Source organism: Aedes aegypti, chromosome 2 (genome assembly GCF_002204515.2).
Source record: "Aedes aegypti strain LVP_AGWG chromosome 2, AaegL5.0 Primary Assembly, whole genome shotgun sequence".
Classification (NCBI taxonomy): domain Eukaryota; kingdom Metazoa; phylum Arthropoda; class Insecta; order Diptera; family Culicidae; genus Aedes; species Aedes aegypti.
The window spans coordinates 216,301,029-216,319,652 of NC_035108.1; the positions used below are offsets into that span (position 1 = coordinate 216,301,029).

General features: G+C 40.2%; 1 protein-coding gene across 5 annotated transcripts in view; it reads left to right on the forward strand.

The window, feature by feature from the left end:
- Window positions 1–15,619, forward strand: part of LOC5578270 (calsyntenin-1) — a 362,527-nt gene extending 346,908 nt beyond the window's left edge. For all 5 annotated transcript variants that reach the window (XM_021843974.1, XM_021843973.1, XM_021843975.1 and 2 more), the window contains 2 exons: window positions 10,787–11,216; window positions 12,729–15,619. In XM_021843974.1, the coding sequence (XP_021699666.1) occupies window positions 10,787–11,216; window positions 12,729–12,732 (434 nt within the window). In that variant the 3' untranslated portion in view covers window positions 12,733–15,619. The remainder of the gene's footprint in view (window positions 1–10,786; window positions 11,217–12,728) is intronic.
- Window positions 15,620–18,624: the final 3,005 nt, after the last annotated feature.

Consider the following 18,624-nt stretch of genomic DNA (forward strand, 5'->3'; position numbering starts at 1 on the left):
AACGCTGAGAAATCATACAGAATGATTTATTTTGTATACTCTATGCTAAGTTATACTTTACTAAGGCCTTAAGTGTCCGTAATATGAATCAAAACGGTAACTGTTGTTTTTGGGGAAAAGAAATTTTTCGGAGAAAAAGATTTCGCCATCATCGATTGTTATTCCTCAAACGGTTATTTGTTTACACAAATTGAGTTGTCAATGGGAACCACTTTCCACTGGGCACCATAGATATTTGCTCGTTATTTTTCAATGGGGTTGTATGGGCGGTGTCAGGAGGCTGATCGCGTCCGTACGCCGTCTCCCGTTCTCTTCCGTATACCAATGACGTACGCAAAATCGTTCAAAGGGGAGGGATTCGATTTTTTTTCGAGATGCATCATACTACCATGAAATGGACTAACATAAATTAGGTCACTGAATGGTATACATCTATAATAACCTTATTAAACAATGTGAGCCTCGTAATTGATATAAGCTACAGACGGTTTCACCATACACGTTTTAGTGTTCACATTTTTTGTTCAGCAAAATAATACAATCATTAGATTGTACGACATTTCCCAGAAGCCTATTTCCCAGAAAACCATTCTCCAGAATAAGACATTCCCTAAAAAAATAATAAGTGGAGTTTTTGGGCTGTTAAAATTTAGCTAAATGGTAAGTAGCGAACACATTTAACTAGAAAATCCGAGGAAACCCCAATTTTAGTTTTCATACGTAAAACATTTTGGATTTGTTTTTTTTTAACGACAGGACTAAAAAAAATCATAACTTTTGAACAGCTTAACCGATTTCCAATCTTTTTTTATAGAATGAAAGCTTAACAATCTGATAAAAATATGTTTAAACGTGAAAAAATATAAAAATTTCTAGTATTTGTTAGAAATTTTCATATATGTTAATGTAAAAAAACTTTTTTAAAGTTTTCTATCGTTTTTCTATTTTTTTCTGAAAAGTTGAAATTCTGAGCTTTCATTCCATAAAAAAAGATTGGAAATCGGATGAGCCATTCAAAAGTTATGATATTTTTTAAACATTAAAAATCTAATGCGCTGAGATCTACAGTGTGTGCCGATGAAAAGTTACTGATTTTTTATTTTCAAAAAAATATATCTCAAAAACTAAAAAACATACATGGCTGAAAATTTGACAGTAAACGTAAAATTTTCTGAACCTTCAAGAAAAAACGAGAACAGCGCTAGACCCTTTGGTCCCGAGGCCTTCAAAACACGGAAAAACGTAAACTATTGAGTTTTTTCATGTAAAAAACACATTTTTTGTAAAATTTCATTTTTTTCTGAGAAGTCAACATTCCGTCTAAAAAGATTGAAAATCGGTCGAACGGTTCAAAAGTTATAATTTTTTAAAAATAAAAATTTTGCAAAATCGTGATTTTTCTGATCACCCTATTTCGGAAATGGTCACCCTAATAAAAAAAATCCAAAAATACATGTATCCTTATTTCGGATAAGGAACAAAATAGCAAAACAAATTTCACGGAATTCGGTGACCCACTAGATCGGTTTTTCATGGAATGGCTGAATATGGATTTAAATCATGTGTTTGACATATTTTTAGTATAAAAAGGGTTTTGCATATAATTTTAAAGACATTTTCTCTCAGGCTGGTCAAAACTGGAGGTTCGACCATATCACTTGTAATTTATTACTCGTGCAGTTCTTCCGAATTTATCTCGATTGATTATAATTAGTATAAAAATAATTCATGGATTCGTTGAAATTTAGTTCAATTCAATACTTTAGCAATTATTCCGGTAACTCCTCCGTTCCTTCCGTGTTCCTATAGGCACTTATCGAAATAATTTTGAAACATAGGGCCTCTGAACAAAAGCTAATATTCTCACAGAATCCTGGGCATGAATTTAACATAATCTTGTTGTGATTTACGTAGCATTCTTGGCAGGCTTGTCAATATAGACAGACTTCTCACATAATCCAGGACAGTTTTCTCAAACAATTGTTGTTTAAATCCAGTATGGATACGACTTCCATAAACAACTTGTGCCGAATGCTCACATAACTCACATGATTCCATAGACTTATAGTCAGGATTCATCGAGTTCAGAACGTAATATCCTGAAGTCTGGGCAAAACTTCAATATAACCCTAGGTAGGATTTTTGATACATTAATTAAAGATTTCAACGTAGGTTTTTAAAATGCATAATAGGCGAAATTCTTAAGGAATTTTACGCACAATTCTTGTAAAATCCTGAACAGAATACTCACTAAAGTTTTCGAAAAAGCTTGAACAAAATTTTCTCATAATCCGAGCCAAGAATCTCACAAACCCCTAAATACATGGTATTCTGGTAGAGTTCTGAGTAGGATTACAAAATCCTAGTTGTCACAGAGTCTATGACAATATTTTTTCAAAAATTCTAGGATCGGATTCAAAATATCTAGCCCAGGAATATTGCATAATTTCGGAAGGCACTCTCACAATATTCAGCAGGATGCTAATCAACAATTATCTGTTTCTCAATATCTCTAATTGCATTATTTATCTACTTTGATCAGATTTCATGCCATTGTCTATGCATTGAAGAATGGCCCGTCGTCCAAAATTGTTTCTGTGGTTAAGCCCTTGGCTCAAAAAGGCTGGGAAGGCCTGTTTTAAATCAATCCATAATGAAAAGAAAAACACCACGTATAAGCTATTCTTCTTTTAGTTTGATTTTAACTATCTAAGGTACAGTGAGGGGAGTGTACCAGTATATATATAATTGTATATATTTATTTTCTCTTTTTGACAACATAGCTCTGCGCGCTTCTCGTGCTTAGCCAGTAATAGCAATTCAACTTTTTTTTTTTAACCCGCGCCGCGCGTCAGCGTATCAAAGTAACTTTTTTTATCTTTACCCCGCGTGAGCGTGTATTTCAACCATGCCGTGTGGTGTTACATCGTGCAGCATTAGTGACGATCGCTTTCTTTGGAGGTGTGAATACTGCAGCAAAAAATACCATGCAGCGTGCATCGGAGTGCAGCGTCATCGGGAGCACATTATCACCGCATTTATGGTGCCTATGTGTGCTGACTGCCAGGACATCTTACGGAAGGAAGCCGACGTGAGGAAACTACTTCACCAACAGGAACAACTTCTGGAAGCAATCCGCTCCCAAACAGATGTAAACCAACGAGTGGCCGCTGACATAAAAAAAAATTACTCAATGTCGGAACTTTTCGACAGCATTGAGCTGTTGCTAAATGACCTGAAAGAAACAGTAAACAATAATAACGGTCAAATTACAAGCACAGTCAGTCAGCACGTAAATTTGTGTGACTCACGCATGCACTCCATAATTAATGAGTCCAACTTGGTGATGTCGCAAAAAATCGCCGAACTTTTGGACAAACGGCTGACTAATGTCCACAAAGACATTCTACGACTAACGGAAAAAACCGAGAATCTTTCGATCCTGAATAATGACCAAACACTTTCAAAAAATAGTGCAGATTCACTTCAGGAACAAATTTTATCACAACTCCCCCCAGAGGTTAAGGTTCACATCTATGGTGATTTTAACCAACGCAATGCTGATTTCATTCGGGACTCTGAAAATGAATGTATTTTACTCCCAGTAGTCGGGGACAATGAAACATTGCAGTTTATTTTCGATAAAACCGCAAATTTAGGACTAAATCAAATTAATCATATTAAAAACAGACAAAACTGTTATTTGGATTTCTTATTGACAAACATTTACGAAGATTTCTGCGTAACTGAGTCATTGAATCCATTATGGAAAAATGAAGCGTTTCACACAGCAATCGAATATTTCCTATTCATCCATAAGAATGCAAGACCCAACGACTATGAATACGAGGAAGCCTTTGAATACAAATCAGCAGACTATGAAAAAATTAAATGTAGACTAAATAGTGTTAATTGGCAAGAAATAATCAGAAATGAAGGAAATGTTGAAACTGCTGCATACATATTCAATGAAATTGTACTAGAAATCATAAAACAAGAAATTCCTCCCAAAAAAATACGGCGAAACCTCAGTACAAAAAATCCAATATGGTATAACAACCACATAAAAATCGGAAGCAAAAGGCACACAAATTTATAAGAAACACCAGAAAGATGAAAACCTAGCAAAATATTTGGACATTTGCAATCAACTGAATCTTGCCATCAGTGATGCTTTTGAAGAATACAATTCAAAAACTGAACTTGAAATAAAGTCCTGTCCAAAGAACTTCTTCAATTACGTAAAAACAAAACTAAAATCTGACAATTTTCCATCCGTTATGCACCTTGATGAAAATGTGGGTAACAACTCAGATAAAATTTGCAATCTATATGCAAATTTTTTCCAAGAAATCTATACTACATTTTCGGAAGAAGACCGCGATTGCAATTATTTTGCGTTTTATCCGGAATTTTCTAGAGATATTGGTGTAAATCAAATCCATGTGCGGGAAATTTCAGACGCTCTAATGAATTTGGACGCTTCAAAAGGTCCCGGCCCTGACACTATTCCACCAATATTTATGAAAAATTTAGCAAAAGAACTTACAGCGCCATTGTTTTGGCTTTTTAATAAATCCCTTGAATCCGGAATCTTCCCAAAAATATGGAAAAGCTCCTTTTTAGTGCCTATCTTTAAATCTGGCCGAAAATCTGACATACGTAATTATCGTGGTATTGCCATTATCTCTTGTATTCCAAAACTTTTCGAGTCAATTGTCAACGAAAAACTATTTCTTCAAATCAAAAATAGAATTACTGACACACAACATGGCTTCTTTAAAGGCCGCTCGACCTCAACAAATTTACTTCAATTTGTTGACTATTTGTTGAATGCAATGGACAATGGAAATCACGTAGAAGCTCTTTATACGGACTTTAGCAAGGCATTTGATCGCATAGACATACCAATGCTACTGAATTTTTAAAAAAAATGCAACCTAATATCATTTAGCAGAAAAAGAACGACACCACGCATTTCAATTTCATAAGGAAATCAAAATGTGGAAAAATGTGAAAGAGTAAGGGACTTAGGAGTAATCTTAGACTCTAAGCTTTCTTTCGTAGACCACTACAATACAATAATTCACAGGGCTAATAACATGCTAGGGTTCATAAAACGCTTCTGCTACAACTTTCATGACCCATACACAATTAAAACTCTATAAATTGCATATGTAAGATCAATCATGGAATACTGCAGCATTGTATGGTCTCCTTTCTCAATGACACACGAAGAAAGATTAGAATCTGTACAAAAACAATTTCTACTATATTCATTCATTTATTTAGTTAACATCTACACAGATAACACTGAATCAACAATTTCACGCCACAATACTCGGTTCGTGGCCGCATCTCTCCATCCTCGGTTCTGCCCCACGCTCGCCAAATCGATACGCACTTGATCCGCCCACCTAGCTCGCTGCGCTCCACGCCTTCTTATACCAACCGGATCCGAAGCGAATACCATCTTTGCAGGGTTGCTGTCCGGCATTCTTGCAACATGCCCTGCCCATCGTATCCTTCCAGCTTTGGCCACCTTCTGGATACTGGGTTCGCCGTAGAGTTGAGCGAGCTCGTGGTTCATCCTTCGCCGCCACACACCGTTCTCCTGCATACCGCCGAAGATCGTCCTAAGCACCCGACGTTCGAAGACTCCAAGTGCTTGCAGGTCCTCCTCGAGCATCGTCCACGTTTCATGCCCGTAGAGGACTACCGGCCTTATGAGCGTTTTGTACATGGTACATTTGGTGCGGGCGTGAATCTTTTTTGACCGCAGCTTCTTCTGGAGGCCATAGTAGGCCCGACTTCCACTGATGATTCGCCTCCGTATTTCACGGCTAACGTTATTGTCAGCCGTCAGCAAGGATCCAAGGTAGACGAACTCGTCGACCACCTCGAACGTATCCCCGTCTATCGTAACACTGCTACCTAGGCGAGCCCTGTCGCGCTCGGCCCCTCCAGCTAGCATGTACTTTGTCTTGGCCGCATTCACCACCAGTCCAACTTTTGCTGCCTCGCGTTTCAGGCGGGTGTACAGGTCTGCCACCTTTTCAAATGTTCGGCCGACGATGTCCATATCATCCACGAAGAAAACAAATTGACTGGATCTCGTAAAAATCGTACCCCGGCTGTTAAGCCCGGCTCTCCGCATAACACCTTCTAGCGCAATATTGAACAACAGGCACGAAAGTCCATCACCTTGTCGTAGTTCCCGGTGGGATCCAAACGAACTGGAGTGTTCGCCTGAAACCTTCACACAATTTTGCACACCTTCCATCGTCGCTCTTATCAGTCTCGTGAGCTTCCCGGGAAAGCTGTTCTCGTCCATGATTTTCCATAGCTCTACGCGGTCGATACTGTCGTATGCCGCCTTGAAATCGATGAAAAGGTGATGCGTTGGGACCTGATATTCACGACATTTTTGGAGGATTTGCCTTACAGTAAAAATCTGGTCCGTTGTCGATCGGCCGCCAACGAAGCCGGCTTGATAACTTCCCACGAACTCGTTTACTACGGGTGACAGACGACGGAAGATGATCTGGGATAATACTTTGTAGGCCGCATTTAGAATGGTGATCGCTCGAAAGTTCTCACAATCTAACTTGTCGCCTTTCTTGTAGATGGGGCAGATTACCCCTTCCTTCCACTTCTCCGGTAGCTGTTCTGTTTCCCAGATTGTGCCTATCAGCCGGTGCAGACAAATGGCCAGCCTTTCCGGACCCATCTTTATGAGTTCAGCTCCGATACCATCCTTACCAGCAACTTTATTGTTCTTGAGCTGGTGAATGGCATCCTTAACCTCCCTCAAAGTGGGGGCTGGTTGGTTTCCATCTCCCGCAGTACTGACGAAGGCATTTCCTCCGTTGTCCCGTCCTTCATTGCCTGTGCTCTCAGCACCATTCAGGTGCTCGTCGAAGTGCTGCTTCCACTTTTCGATCACCTCACGCTCGTCCGTCAGAATGTTCCCATCCTTATCCCTGCACATCTCGGCTCGCGGCACGAAGCCGTTGCGGGATGCGTTGAGCTTCTGATAGAACCTACGCGTTTCCTGAGACCGGCACAGCTGTTCCATCTCCTCGCACTCCGTCTCCTCCAGGCGGCGTTTTTTCTCCCGAAAGAGGCGGGTCTGCTGTTGCCGTTTCCGTTTATAGCGTTCCACGTTCTGCCGGGTCCCTTGCTGCAGCATGACCGCCCGCGCTGCATTCTTCTCCTTCAAAACCTCCTGGCACTCCTCGTCGAACCAATCGTTCCGTCGACTCCGTCCCACGTACCCGACGTTGCTCTCAGCTGCATCGTTGATGGCTGCTTTTACTGTTCTCCAGCAGTCCTCAAGAGGGGCTTCGTCCAACTCACCCTCTTCCGGTAATGCAGCCTCAAGTTGCTGCGCGTATGCCGCTGCGACATCCGGTTGCTTGAGCCGCTCTAGGTCATACCGGGGCGGCCGTCGGTACCGTACGTTGTTAACGACGGAGAGTTTTGGGCGCAGTTTGACCATCACCAGATAGTGGTCAGAGTCGATGTTAGCGCCACGATAGGTCCTGACGTCGATAATGTCGGAGAAGTGCCGACCATCAATCAGAACGTGGTCGATTTGCGATTCTGTCTGCTGTGGTGATCTCCAGGTGTATCGGTACGGAAAGCTGTGCTGGAAGTAGGTGCTACGAATGGCCATATTCTTGGAGGCGGCAAAATCAATTAGTCGTAGGCCGTTTTCGTTCGTCAGCCGGTGGGCGCTGAACTTTCCAATCGTCGGTCTGAATTCCTCCTCCTGGCCAACCTGAGCGTTTAGATCTCCTATGATGATTTTGACGTCGTGGCTTGGGCAGCTGTCGTACTCGCGTTCAAGCTGCGCGTAAAAAGCGTCTTTATCATCATCAGTGCTTCCGGAGTGAGGGCTGTGCACGTTTATTATGCTGAAGTTGAAGAACCGGCCTTTGATCCTCAACTTGCACATTCTCTCATGGATCGGCCACCACCCGATCACGCGCCTCTGCATATCACCCATCACTATAAAAGCTGTTCCCAGCTCATGTGTATTTCCGCAGCTTTGGTAGATGGTATGGTTACCTCTAAACGTTCGCACCATTGATCCTTTCCAACACACTTCCTGCAGCGCTACGATGCCGAATCCACGGTCCTTCAGCACGTCGGCGAGTATGCGTATGCTCCCGATGAAGTTGAGAGATTTACAGTTCCACGTACCGAGCTTCCAATCGCTAGTCCCTTTACGTCGCTGTGGTCTTCGCCGATTGTCCCGGTTCGTATTCTCTCGTTGATTATTCGTTGCTTGATTTTTTTACGGCTGGCTTGCAGGGCCTGACACCAACCCCCTAGATTTCCGGAGGACCATTCCCCCTAAATGTTCGGAAGACCATAGTGCGCAGTTTAGCTTAGAGTCCTTCTCTGGCACTCGGACGATGATCAGCCGCCCCTGACATGGGGAACAGACGCTGTTGTGAGCCGCTCCTAACATGGAGTACAGACGCTCAAGGTTTGCAGAAGCAAAAGCAAAAGCAAACCCCCCCTTCCCTGTCAGCATACGACCAAAGTTCCCACCGGGGGTTGGTTACCCGATCTTCCCTAAGGTTACTCGTACCCCGGCCAGTACCGCGAGGAGGTAGGGATAGGAGTTGCTGGGCAAGAGGCTAAGGACCGCACAAAGGGGTCTATTTTATTCCTTCAGGTACGCGAGGTACCAATGGTACGCCATGCCCAGCCATTTACCAACCATTTCTACTATATGCTCTTCGTAAATTAGGTTGGACATCATTTCCACTTCCACCCTATAAAGCACGCTGCATGCTTATTGACATACAAACGTTGAAAGAGCGGCGTGAAATCGCAAGAGTTTCATTTGTAAATGATATCGTTTCGCAACGTATTGATTCTACAGAAATTTTATCAAAATTAAATTTCTACGCTCCTTCTAGGCAACTACGAAATCGTAACTTATTCTTGACAAATCATCATCGAACAAATTATGCCAAAAACGGGCCCCTAAATCAAATGATGGCCATTTACAATCAACATTGCGAAACTATTGACTTTACCATGTCTCGGCAAAATCTAAAAACATACTTCAAATCCATTAGAAATCGCAACACATAACATAAAACAAAATGAAATTAACATTACTTACACTACACTTTCTTTTTCAATATTTTTTATAAATTTCATAATTTTAGTATTAAGAAATAAAACAAAAATATGTATATGTAAAATGTACTAGTCTACGTCGGTTGACGAAAATAAATAAATAAATAAAATCCATTGTATCTCGGCCTAAAATCGAATACTAGAAGTTTTATTAGTAGTTCTAATTTTATGAAACACAATGGAAAATACGATATTTTTATAAATGAATATAGATATATTGGATATGGTACACTTCCCCCTACTTTTTAGGGGGTTGGGGTAAGTGGATCAAGCATTATTATCGTATTTTGACAGGCTGCTTATGCGAATTTGAATAAGTTTGAATATCCTGAAATGTTGTTTTCTTTTAACTTTCTTCCATTCCTAGCTTACATTCGTTACTGACCAGAGAAAATTTTAATTAATCCGCCTAATATTTTTTTAACATTTTCTCTGGTATAAACATTATTAAAAACCAAATATTGCAAAATTTAAAAAAAAAAGTTTTGTGGTTTATCTAAGCAGTATTACAACAGAGCAAAATATATAAATTATCTAATTGAAAGCACATTATCGTACGTTATTTGATCATACCATATTTTTTAGGCAGATGATACAAAAATATTTACAAATAGAATAAAAACATTCCATTTATATAAACAAAAGTAAACGTGAATTATATTTAAAACTTCCAGTGTCTTTTGAAAACATCGTTAGGAATCTTACAATACTTTTGTATAATTTATGTGTACAAATATTCTAGTGTGAACTCTTGTATTAATATTTTTTATAATATTTTGATAAATTAAGATTTTTTCATTTGAAAACTTTCAAAATATGTAACATAGCCGTAAAAACAAGAATGAGAGTAAAATCATTCTTACTATATATTTTTATATCACATTTGTTTTGAGAACAGATTTTTTCACTGGTGACCACCCACTCATCCCCACCATGGTGAGGTAAATGAATAATCTGGCGCATATTTTCAAGTCCCTCATACTCAATACATAACAATCAGGAATTTGAAACATATTAGTCCCTCATTTGTTATCCACAGAAAAAAATTACACTTTCATAATTCATGTTAGCTGTACAGTGAATCCACAATTAAGAATCACCCACAATTTATGAATCAGCTGCCTTTAAAAGACAAAATAACAGTAAAAAATAGCACAAAACATCACGGAAACATTTTCACTTATAATTTATTTTGAGTAAAATTGTTTACGTGATGTTTTGTGTTGATTTTTGTTGTTATTTTGTCAGCTGATTCATAAATTGTGGGCGATTCTTAATTGTGGATCCACTGTATATAAAGATAAAGTTAACTATTGATTTTTCTGTATCCATCTACCCCACGGTACCTTATGGAAAGTAAAGATAAATCAAAGCCACACCTTAAAATTTTAAGAACACGAATCAGCTTCAAGCTGAATATTTGATCGATTGGTCACTCGATGTTGATGACCAATCGATTAATTTTTCAACATAAACAGTTGTCTAGTTCTTCAAATTTGTGCTTCTGAAAATTAAAGATATAGCTTCGATTTATTCTCACCTTGAGAAGCTACTTTTACTTACTGACTACATTCCGAATTGTTAATCGAGAAACCAATCGCATTCATCACTTTTATCTTTTCAGAAACTAACCAATATGCTCATGCGATGCTCCATTCGCACGACATCCAGGAGTCACAGTCCAAAGTGCACAACCTAGCGCACGACAAAGCCCAGCTGGCCTCGTCCCATTCGACCATGTTGATCGTGGTCATATGTGCGTCGTTTGTGCTGTTAATCTGCGGAGTTGGAATTGCCCGTCTGCGGAACAACGGAAGCGGAAGTGGTGCCAGCCAGTCTCAAAATGTAGACAAGCACCAACCCTGCCCAAAGGTGGCACCCGAGCAGCAGCTGGACTGGGACGACTCGGCCCTCACCATCACCATAAACCCAATGCAAAATGACAACCTCTCGGACGAGAGCTCCGAGTCGGAAAATTCCGATTCAGAAGATGAGGAAGTTATCAACGGACGTTACAAAAATGTTAGCCAACTAGAATGGGACAACTCAACAATGTGAGTATAAACTTATGCACATATACGACCACATTCGAACCAAAGAATAAAGATTGTTGCTTTTCACCTGTGAGCTCGTTTCCGTCACTGTACTCAAAAGTATGAAAGATATGTGACATACCATTGCTCATTTCATTTTACACCCCCTCTATCCTGGTTCATATATTTCACTCGGTGCAGAGGAAAAGTGGTCAACAGAAGGTTAGCAGCAATGTCAACTTGCTTGTGCTCGTCTGATAAAATGGAATGCCGAGAATAAGGATAATCAACTTTGCTTTTCCTTCTGCAGGATATTGCAGTTTTCTCTGCTATCAAATGCAAGAACCGCAGTGAGGATCATGTACTTTTTTCTGCCATCCGATTCCTACGTGATTGCTTGCACCGGTGAAGTGCATTTTCTCCGGTTTCAAATGAAAACTGAAAAGTAATTACAGTGCCACTTTGGAATGTTGACCGCAAATTTTACTCTCGGATTGAATTGTAAAACCTAAGCAGTGTCAAAATTTGTCAAACTTTTTGCTAAAATTCAATTTTAAGGAGGAAGTTTTGTCAATACCCATTAATTGGGCAAAGTTTTCCCAAATCAAACAACTAATTATGTCCTCAACTTGCACATTGATGATTTCTCGTTCCATCCACTTAATTACGTTTGCTGAACCGCTCTCGGTATATCCTACGTTTCGCTTTCATAATCATCAACCGGATCGGGTACGAATTATCCAGTGTCGCATCTAGCATATAGCTTAAACGAAGTTCAAGTGTCTGTGAGAGAACTTTAAAACGAAAAGTGGAAAATCCGTGCCTAATTAATAAATTAGTTATTCATAAGGGGAATCCAGGACACTGTGATATTTGTAGGGAAGATAAAAAAGAGCTTCCAGGTGACATTTTCCATTTACAATTGACTGGAATGTCATGAATGTCTCAAACAGTTAAATGTGAGTTAGCACTATAGTAGCAAAACTCACATCAAAAACAATATAAATCCATCTGCATAAAAAGTCTCTTTCAGTAATTGTAAAAAAGGGGTGAAATCACTGTTCTGTAGAACCTGCAGAAGACAGTTTTTTTCTGAATTTTCACTCTGCTTTCTGGAATATAGTGCAATGCTATACCATGTCCTACTAAATCAACGGACGACATAAATTTAAAACCGGATTGATAAGCGAACGAACAGTGACGAAAAACATGTTTGTATGCATGGACAAAGGTACAAAGACAGGACAACGAGTTTACAATTAAAACAATGATGTTTGTCATCGCAGTATTTCCACAGAATCGAAAAGCAAAAATCTAATCTCCATAGCGGTCAAATTGCAGAGAGAGATAAATACGTTAAACCCTTATTGATGCATTCCATAAAGCATCATTAAATCAGATAGCCGCCTATAGTAATGCCTGCCTAATTGCACCAAATTGAAACTAATGAAATTATTTACGCCCGCCTGCTCTCACACGTATCACATAACTCTAAATTTTTAATCCCTTCTCTTTGTGTTTGTCTCGTTTCAGCTAAATGGATATATCAGAATTTTTAAATTATGGGAAATTTATTGCATATTTTAAAATTAATAAAGCAAACAAATTGAAACAAGCAAAATTGCCATCCACTTTCCAACTTGTACAACATTCACAACACAATGAAAACTATACAGAAACACGCAAAACACGAACACTTATAGGAAATACAGAAACACAAGCAGCAGCAGAATATCTTCAATAGCAAACAACGCGCGAAGTAGTAGGTAATAAACTCTGACGGGAGATGAATCCATCCTACTTTGGTTCGACAGCACACTGACCAATCGTCGACGTCCGTCTGGGAGAACCCCAAAAGCTGAGGGAGCAGCAGAAGGCGATCTATGCATGCATTATTAACGAGCGCAAACAATAGTGATAACCGAACCGGCGCAGCTGAACCGATCCGAACCAGTCAGTGTCAGTGTGGGAAAAAAGGCGCGCGCGAAAAGCGGAATGTAAAAAAAATACATTGTTCATTTCAATACGATTTCATTATGTTTTACTTTTTTCCGTGATCTTTGTTAGGAGTGGAGACAGGGAAGTACACACGTTGATAAATGGTTTGAAATGGACCAAAGTGAATTGAGTGTTTGTGTTTTTTTTTTGTTCTATAAATGAAATTGGTGGGATTGTGTACTAATAGTGTATTAGGGATAGTTGTTCCGAATTTCCCAACACACGTTTTCATGTTTTATGTGCACAACTCTCACATTTTAAGCAGTGTGTTTAGGATTTGAATTCATGTATGTTTTGTGACTTTGTGACTAGACATTGCATTTATGGGCGTAGCCAGGATTTCCATCAGGGAGAGACAAGTCACCTGAAAAGTTAATTTGCAAATCAATCATTCCCCACATCCTCTGCACCGTTGAACTATGAAGGACATCCAGTCTCTTTGTTTCACAGTAAGCAAAGTGGAGTCCGAAATGGTCCAGTTTGTTAGATGAGTCTATTTAACGGGTTTGTTGCAGAGTATCCAAATATTTTTTTATTTCTAACTCCTGACTACTTTTGGGAGATAATGCATACAAAAATGTATTAAAAAATTGCAAAAGAATTCCCATAGATGTCTTTTTAGACGATTACTTGGAAGAATCCCTGTGAAGTTGCCAGAAATTTCTTCGTTAGAACTCTCAAAACAGTTCATTAAGCAATTCCTTGATTTTGTTTTTTTTTTTTTCAATTTCAGGCAGGATTCTAAAGATGCTTTCCAAAAGATGCCTTGAGGTATTGCTGACGACTCGTTGGATAAATTTGGTACTGCAAGGAACGATTTCTGGAAATATAACCGGAGAGATTATTGCAAAAAAATCTTGAAAAATCACAAAAAACGTCTAGAAAAATCCCAGGGGTATTCCTGGGCAATATGTGATTAAAAATATCACTTATAATCTCTGACGTATTCTTCGAAGAATTCCTGGATGAATTAGATTTAAGGTAACTTGCCCATCCTCTGGCTATGTTCATGATTGTATGAGCATGATGTACAATTATCTTGATCTTTGTTTCCAAAAATCCAAGTTTGTAAATTCCGGTAAATGATTGGAAGACGAAATTGCGTGTTCTTAAAGTAAGTTTCGTTAAAATCATTTAATTCAGTCATCTTCCCCAGAAATACAAAACTGTAACAAGATGCCCTCCAGGCCCATTAAACGTGTCTGGTCCCGATAGATTTCCCGAATCACATCAACCAGTTGTACAATCATTACCATTCGCCATCACCGCCACCACTTCCTTATTGCGTGGACAGCACCAACATTTATCGTATGACGCGCAAAGTATAATAATAATTGAAACATAATCAGCCGGCTGTCGCCTGAGGAAATGACAGGATGGCAGCAACGTGATTACTCACTAACACCTTTCGATAATGACACCAACCTGACGGACTGTTCAGGGACGATATGATGAGGCAGATGCCAATGGTTATTGTTGGATGCTGCTTTCATTTTATCGCAGCTTCATGAACATCATCATCGGCAAAATGTCCTAACTTTTGTGCTAGAAAATTCGGCTAACTGTGGCGCCTCGCTTAACAACCATAAACCCAATCAGATCGGGCTATAAATTATCGACAAACAAGTGACAATGTGACTACTTCCAGCATAAATCAACCCAGTGATTGTGTATTGTTCGCAAAATTCAAATTTCCGTATAAAAAAATAATCAATGGCTTGTAACACAACTGATGGTGCAGCCGGAGCCACATAATGCTCAAATGAATTGCTTTCCTGTGCTCGAAAGGAAAACACAAATATTTGGGGTGGAAAATTCATATATCGCCTCTGGCCACGCAAGGTGCACATCGGAAGAGTTGATAAATGTGTTTTTCCTGCGTGATCAAATTATTTTCTTGAATTTATAATACTCCACAATGGGAACGTTTTGATAACGGTGCGAAACATTTTGCTCACCTACCCGGGCATAAATAATCTGCACATGCATAAGCTGTGGCGCAGCTGATTGTTCAACACAACTGTATACACACAAAGCTCAAAATTCAGAAACAAATGTACAAAGCCATAATTTCTTCATGAACAACACAATTGTCGATCATACTGAACAATTTCCAGAATTCTAGCTGCCAGGATGATACAAGGAGTTGGAATTCGTTTCCGACTCCTATTCTCTCTCAATTAAGTTAACCGTTACCTGTAACGCGGGTAGATCACCTATTCGTGGTGCGTTACGGGGTAAGATCTACCAATTCGACCCCTCGTCTCATCTTGTTTGTCGGGCTAAGGTAATATGTTCTAGTAATTCAAGGATTCACGGTACAACGTCCTTGTTACTAGTAACAGTTTCTGAAATTGAATCTATTTTACCTAGCAGATAGTTAAAGAATCGAATTCGGTCAGTCTCGGGACTACACTTGAAGTCAGGATAACAATCATGAGTATTAACTCAACGAGAAAAAAAAGTTATACTTTGATGAGCTCGTTTTATGTAATTTAAAAATAGTAGTTAACGATTGTTGGGGCCTTCCTTAGCTTAGTGGTCAGATTCCGCGGCTACAAAGCAAAGCCATGCTGAAGGTGTCTGGGTTCGACTCTCGGTCGGTCCAGGATCTTTTCGTAATGGAAATTTCCTTGACTTCCCTGAGCATAGAGTATCATTGTACTTGCCACACGATATACGAATGCGGAAATGTCAATTTTATCAAAGAAAGCTCTCAGTTAATAACTGTGGAAGTGCTCATAGGAACGCTAAGCTGAGAATCAGGCTCTGTCCTAGTGAGGACGTAACGCCAAAAAGAAGAAGAAAAATAAGTTAACGATTGTCAAACACAGTAGAGCTTAATTAGCCTGATGGTAACGTCCACAGCTACAAAGCAAAGCCATGCTTCGATTAAAGTAGTAAATAATGGATATTTTCTTGGCTTCCTTCCGTAAGCAATTTTGATAAGAAAAAAATGCTCTCAGTTTATAGCTGCTCAGAAAGCATCAATCTGAGAAGCTGATTCTGTCCCAGTGGATACGTAATGCCAAGAAGAAAACAAGAAGAGTAGAGCTTTGATGATGAATCTTTTAGTAAATGAACAATCTAACTGTTCATAAGGGAGAACATATAATGGCTTATTCACCCAGTTTATCAGTTTTACCCCGAAAATTTATCAAAGCTCCTCACATTATGATCGAATTTTAGAAAAATATTCGATAAACGACATGACAAACAGCTTTGACGAATCCTGTTTGTGGTTTCTGGCGAAAACTAACGATGCTTGCCGGATTCATCTGGATCTTTTTGGAACCCAGAGCAAGATTTTTTGTAAATTATTCAATGTGAAGTTTTTCAATGATATTTTCTAGTGATCTCATGGAGACCGCAAGTTGGATTTTTGTTCAGCTCCGATACCATCCTTACCAGCAGCGAGCTGGTGAATGGCATCCTTAACCTCCCTCGAAGTGGAGGCTGGTTGGTTTCCATCGCCCACAGTACTGACGAAGGCATTTTCTCTGCTGTCCCGTCCTTCATTGCCTGTGCTCTCAGCATCATTCAGGTGTTCGTCAAAGTGCTACTTCCACCTTTCGATCACCTCACAATCGTCCGTCAAAATACTCCCATCCTTATCCCTGCATGGCTCGCGGCTCGAAGCAATGGCGGGATGCATTGAGCTTTTGATAGAACTTCCGTGTTTCTTGAGACTGGCACAGCTGTTCCATCTCCTCGCACTCCGTCTCCTCCAGACGGCGTTTTTTCTCCCGAAAGAGGCGGGTCTACTGTTGCCGCTTGCGTCTATTACGTTCCACGTTCTGTTGGGTCCCTTGCTGCAGCATAACCGCCCGCGCTGCATTCTTCTACTCCAGAATCTGCATACAAACATACTCTTCGAACCAATCGTTCCGTCGACTCCGTCCCACGTACCCTACGTTGCTCTCAGCTACATTGTTGATGGCCGCTTTCACTGTTCTCCAGCAGTCCTCAAGAGGGGTTTCGGCCAGCAAACCCTCTTCCGGCAACGTTTGCTCGAGATGCTGTGGCGACCTCCGGTTGCTTAAGCCGCTCTAGGTCATACCGAGGCGGCCGTCGGTACCGTACGTTGTTAACGACGGAGAGTTTTGGGCGCAGTTTAACCATCACCTGATAGTGGTCAGAGTCGATGTTAGCGCCACGATATGTCCTGACGTCGATATTGTCGGAGAAGTGCCGTGGTCTTCGCCGATTGTCCCGGTTCGTATTCTCTCGTTGATTATTCGTTGCTTGATTTTTTTACGGCTGGCTTGCAGGGCCTGACTCCAACCCCCTGGATTTCTAGACAACCATTCCCTCTAAATGTTCGGAGGACCATAGTGCGCAGTTTAGCTCAGAGTCCTTCTCTGGCACTCGGACGATGATCAGCCGCCTTGGGGAACATGGGGAACAGACGCTGTTGTGAGCCGTTCCTAACATGGAGTACAGACGCTTCATGTTTGCAGAAGCAAAAGCTCAAGCAAACCCCCCCCCCCCCTTCCCTGTCAGCATACGACCAGAGTTCCCACCGGGGTTGGTTACCCGATCTTCCCTAAAGTTACTCGTACCCAGGCCAGTACCGCGAGGAGGTAGGTATAGGAGTTGCTGGGCAAGAAACTAAAGACAACACAAAGGGGTCTATTTTATTCCTGTAGGTACGCGAGGTACCATGCCCAGTAGACTGGCCCAGCTCAGTATGGGAGAAAAATAAAGTTGTATGATTCCACGGGGCACCCTTCAGGATTATTTATTGGGATTAGACGAAGCCTTTCTGAAAAATTCAGCTCATTTGGTCGTTCCATGAGCTGGCGCAATTGAATTGAAGTTAATATGGGATTTTCAGCTCAAACATATGAGCAACAGCACATCATCTACTGTTTGGTTCAGGAAAAATGATGATCGCGTTCAATTGGACCCAGAATGTCAAAAACACTAATTGATGTAATAGCGAAGAATATTGTAGAAGATTGTACCACGATCAAAATTAATAAAGTGGATGTTTTAACCATCTGAAGTATATCATGCAATACTGCTTGTATTTCTTCAACATAGCTTGGAGGTAGCCACTAAGCGCATCATAGCCACCTATGACGCTGGGCGAGCTGAGGCACATGTCGCATGCATATAAGTGACTGTAAGGGAGTGCTGAGCTAAGCCTAACTTTCAACAACTGAAAGAGTAATGAAAATGAGATTTAATCCAGATACAACCTTCTGCAATTATGTTCATTAGGGTATCAACAAGTGTATTTGCCATTCTGGGCTTATTTGAACGCGAACAATTAGTATACGAAACGAAACAGTGACATAGGATCAATTTTCAATATATTTGAGACAAATATCCCATACAAACTTCAAATCGAATGCGCCAGCTGGTGAAGCAACCAATTGAGTTGAAATTTTGAGAGAGTGTTTTTCTTACCATAAGGCTCATATCT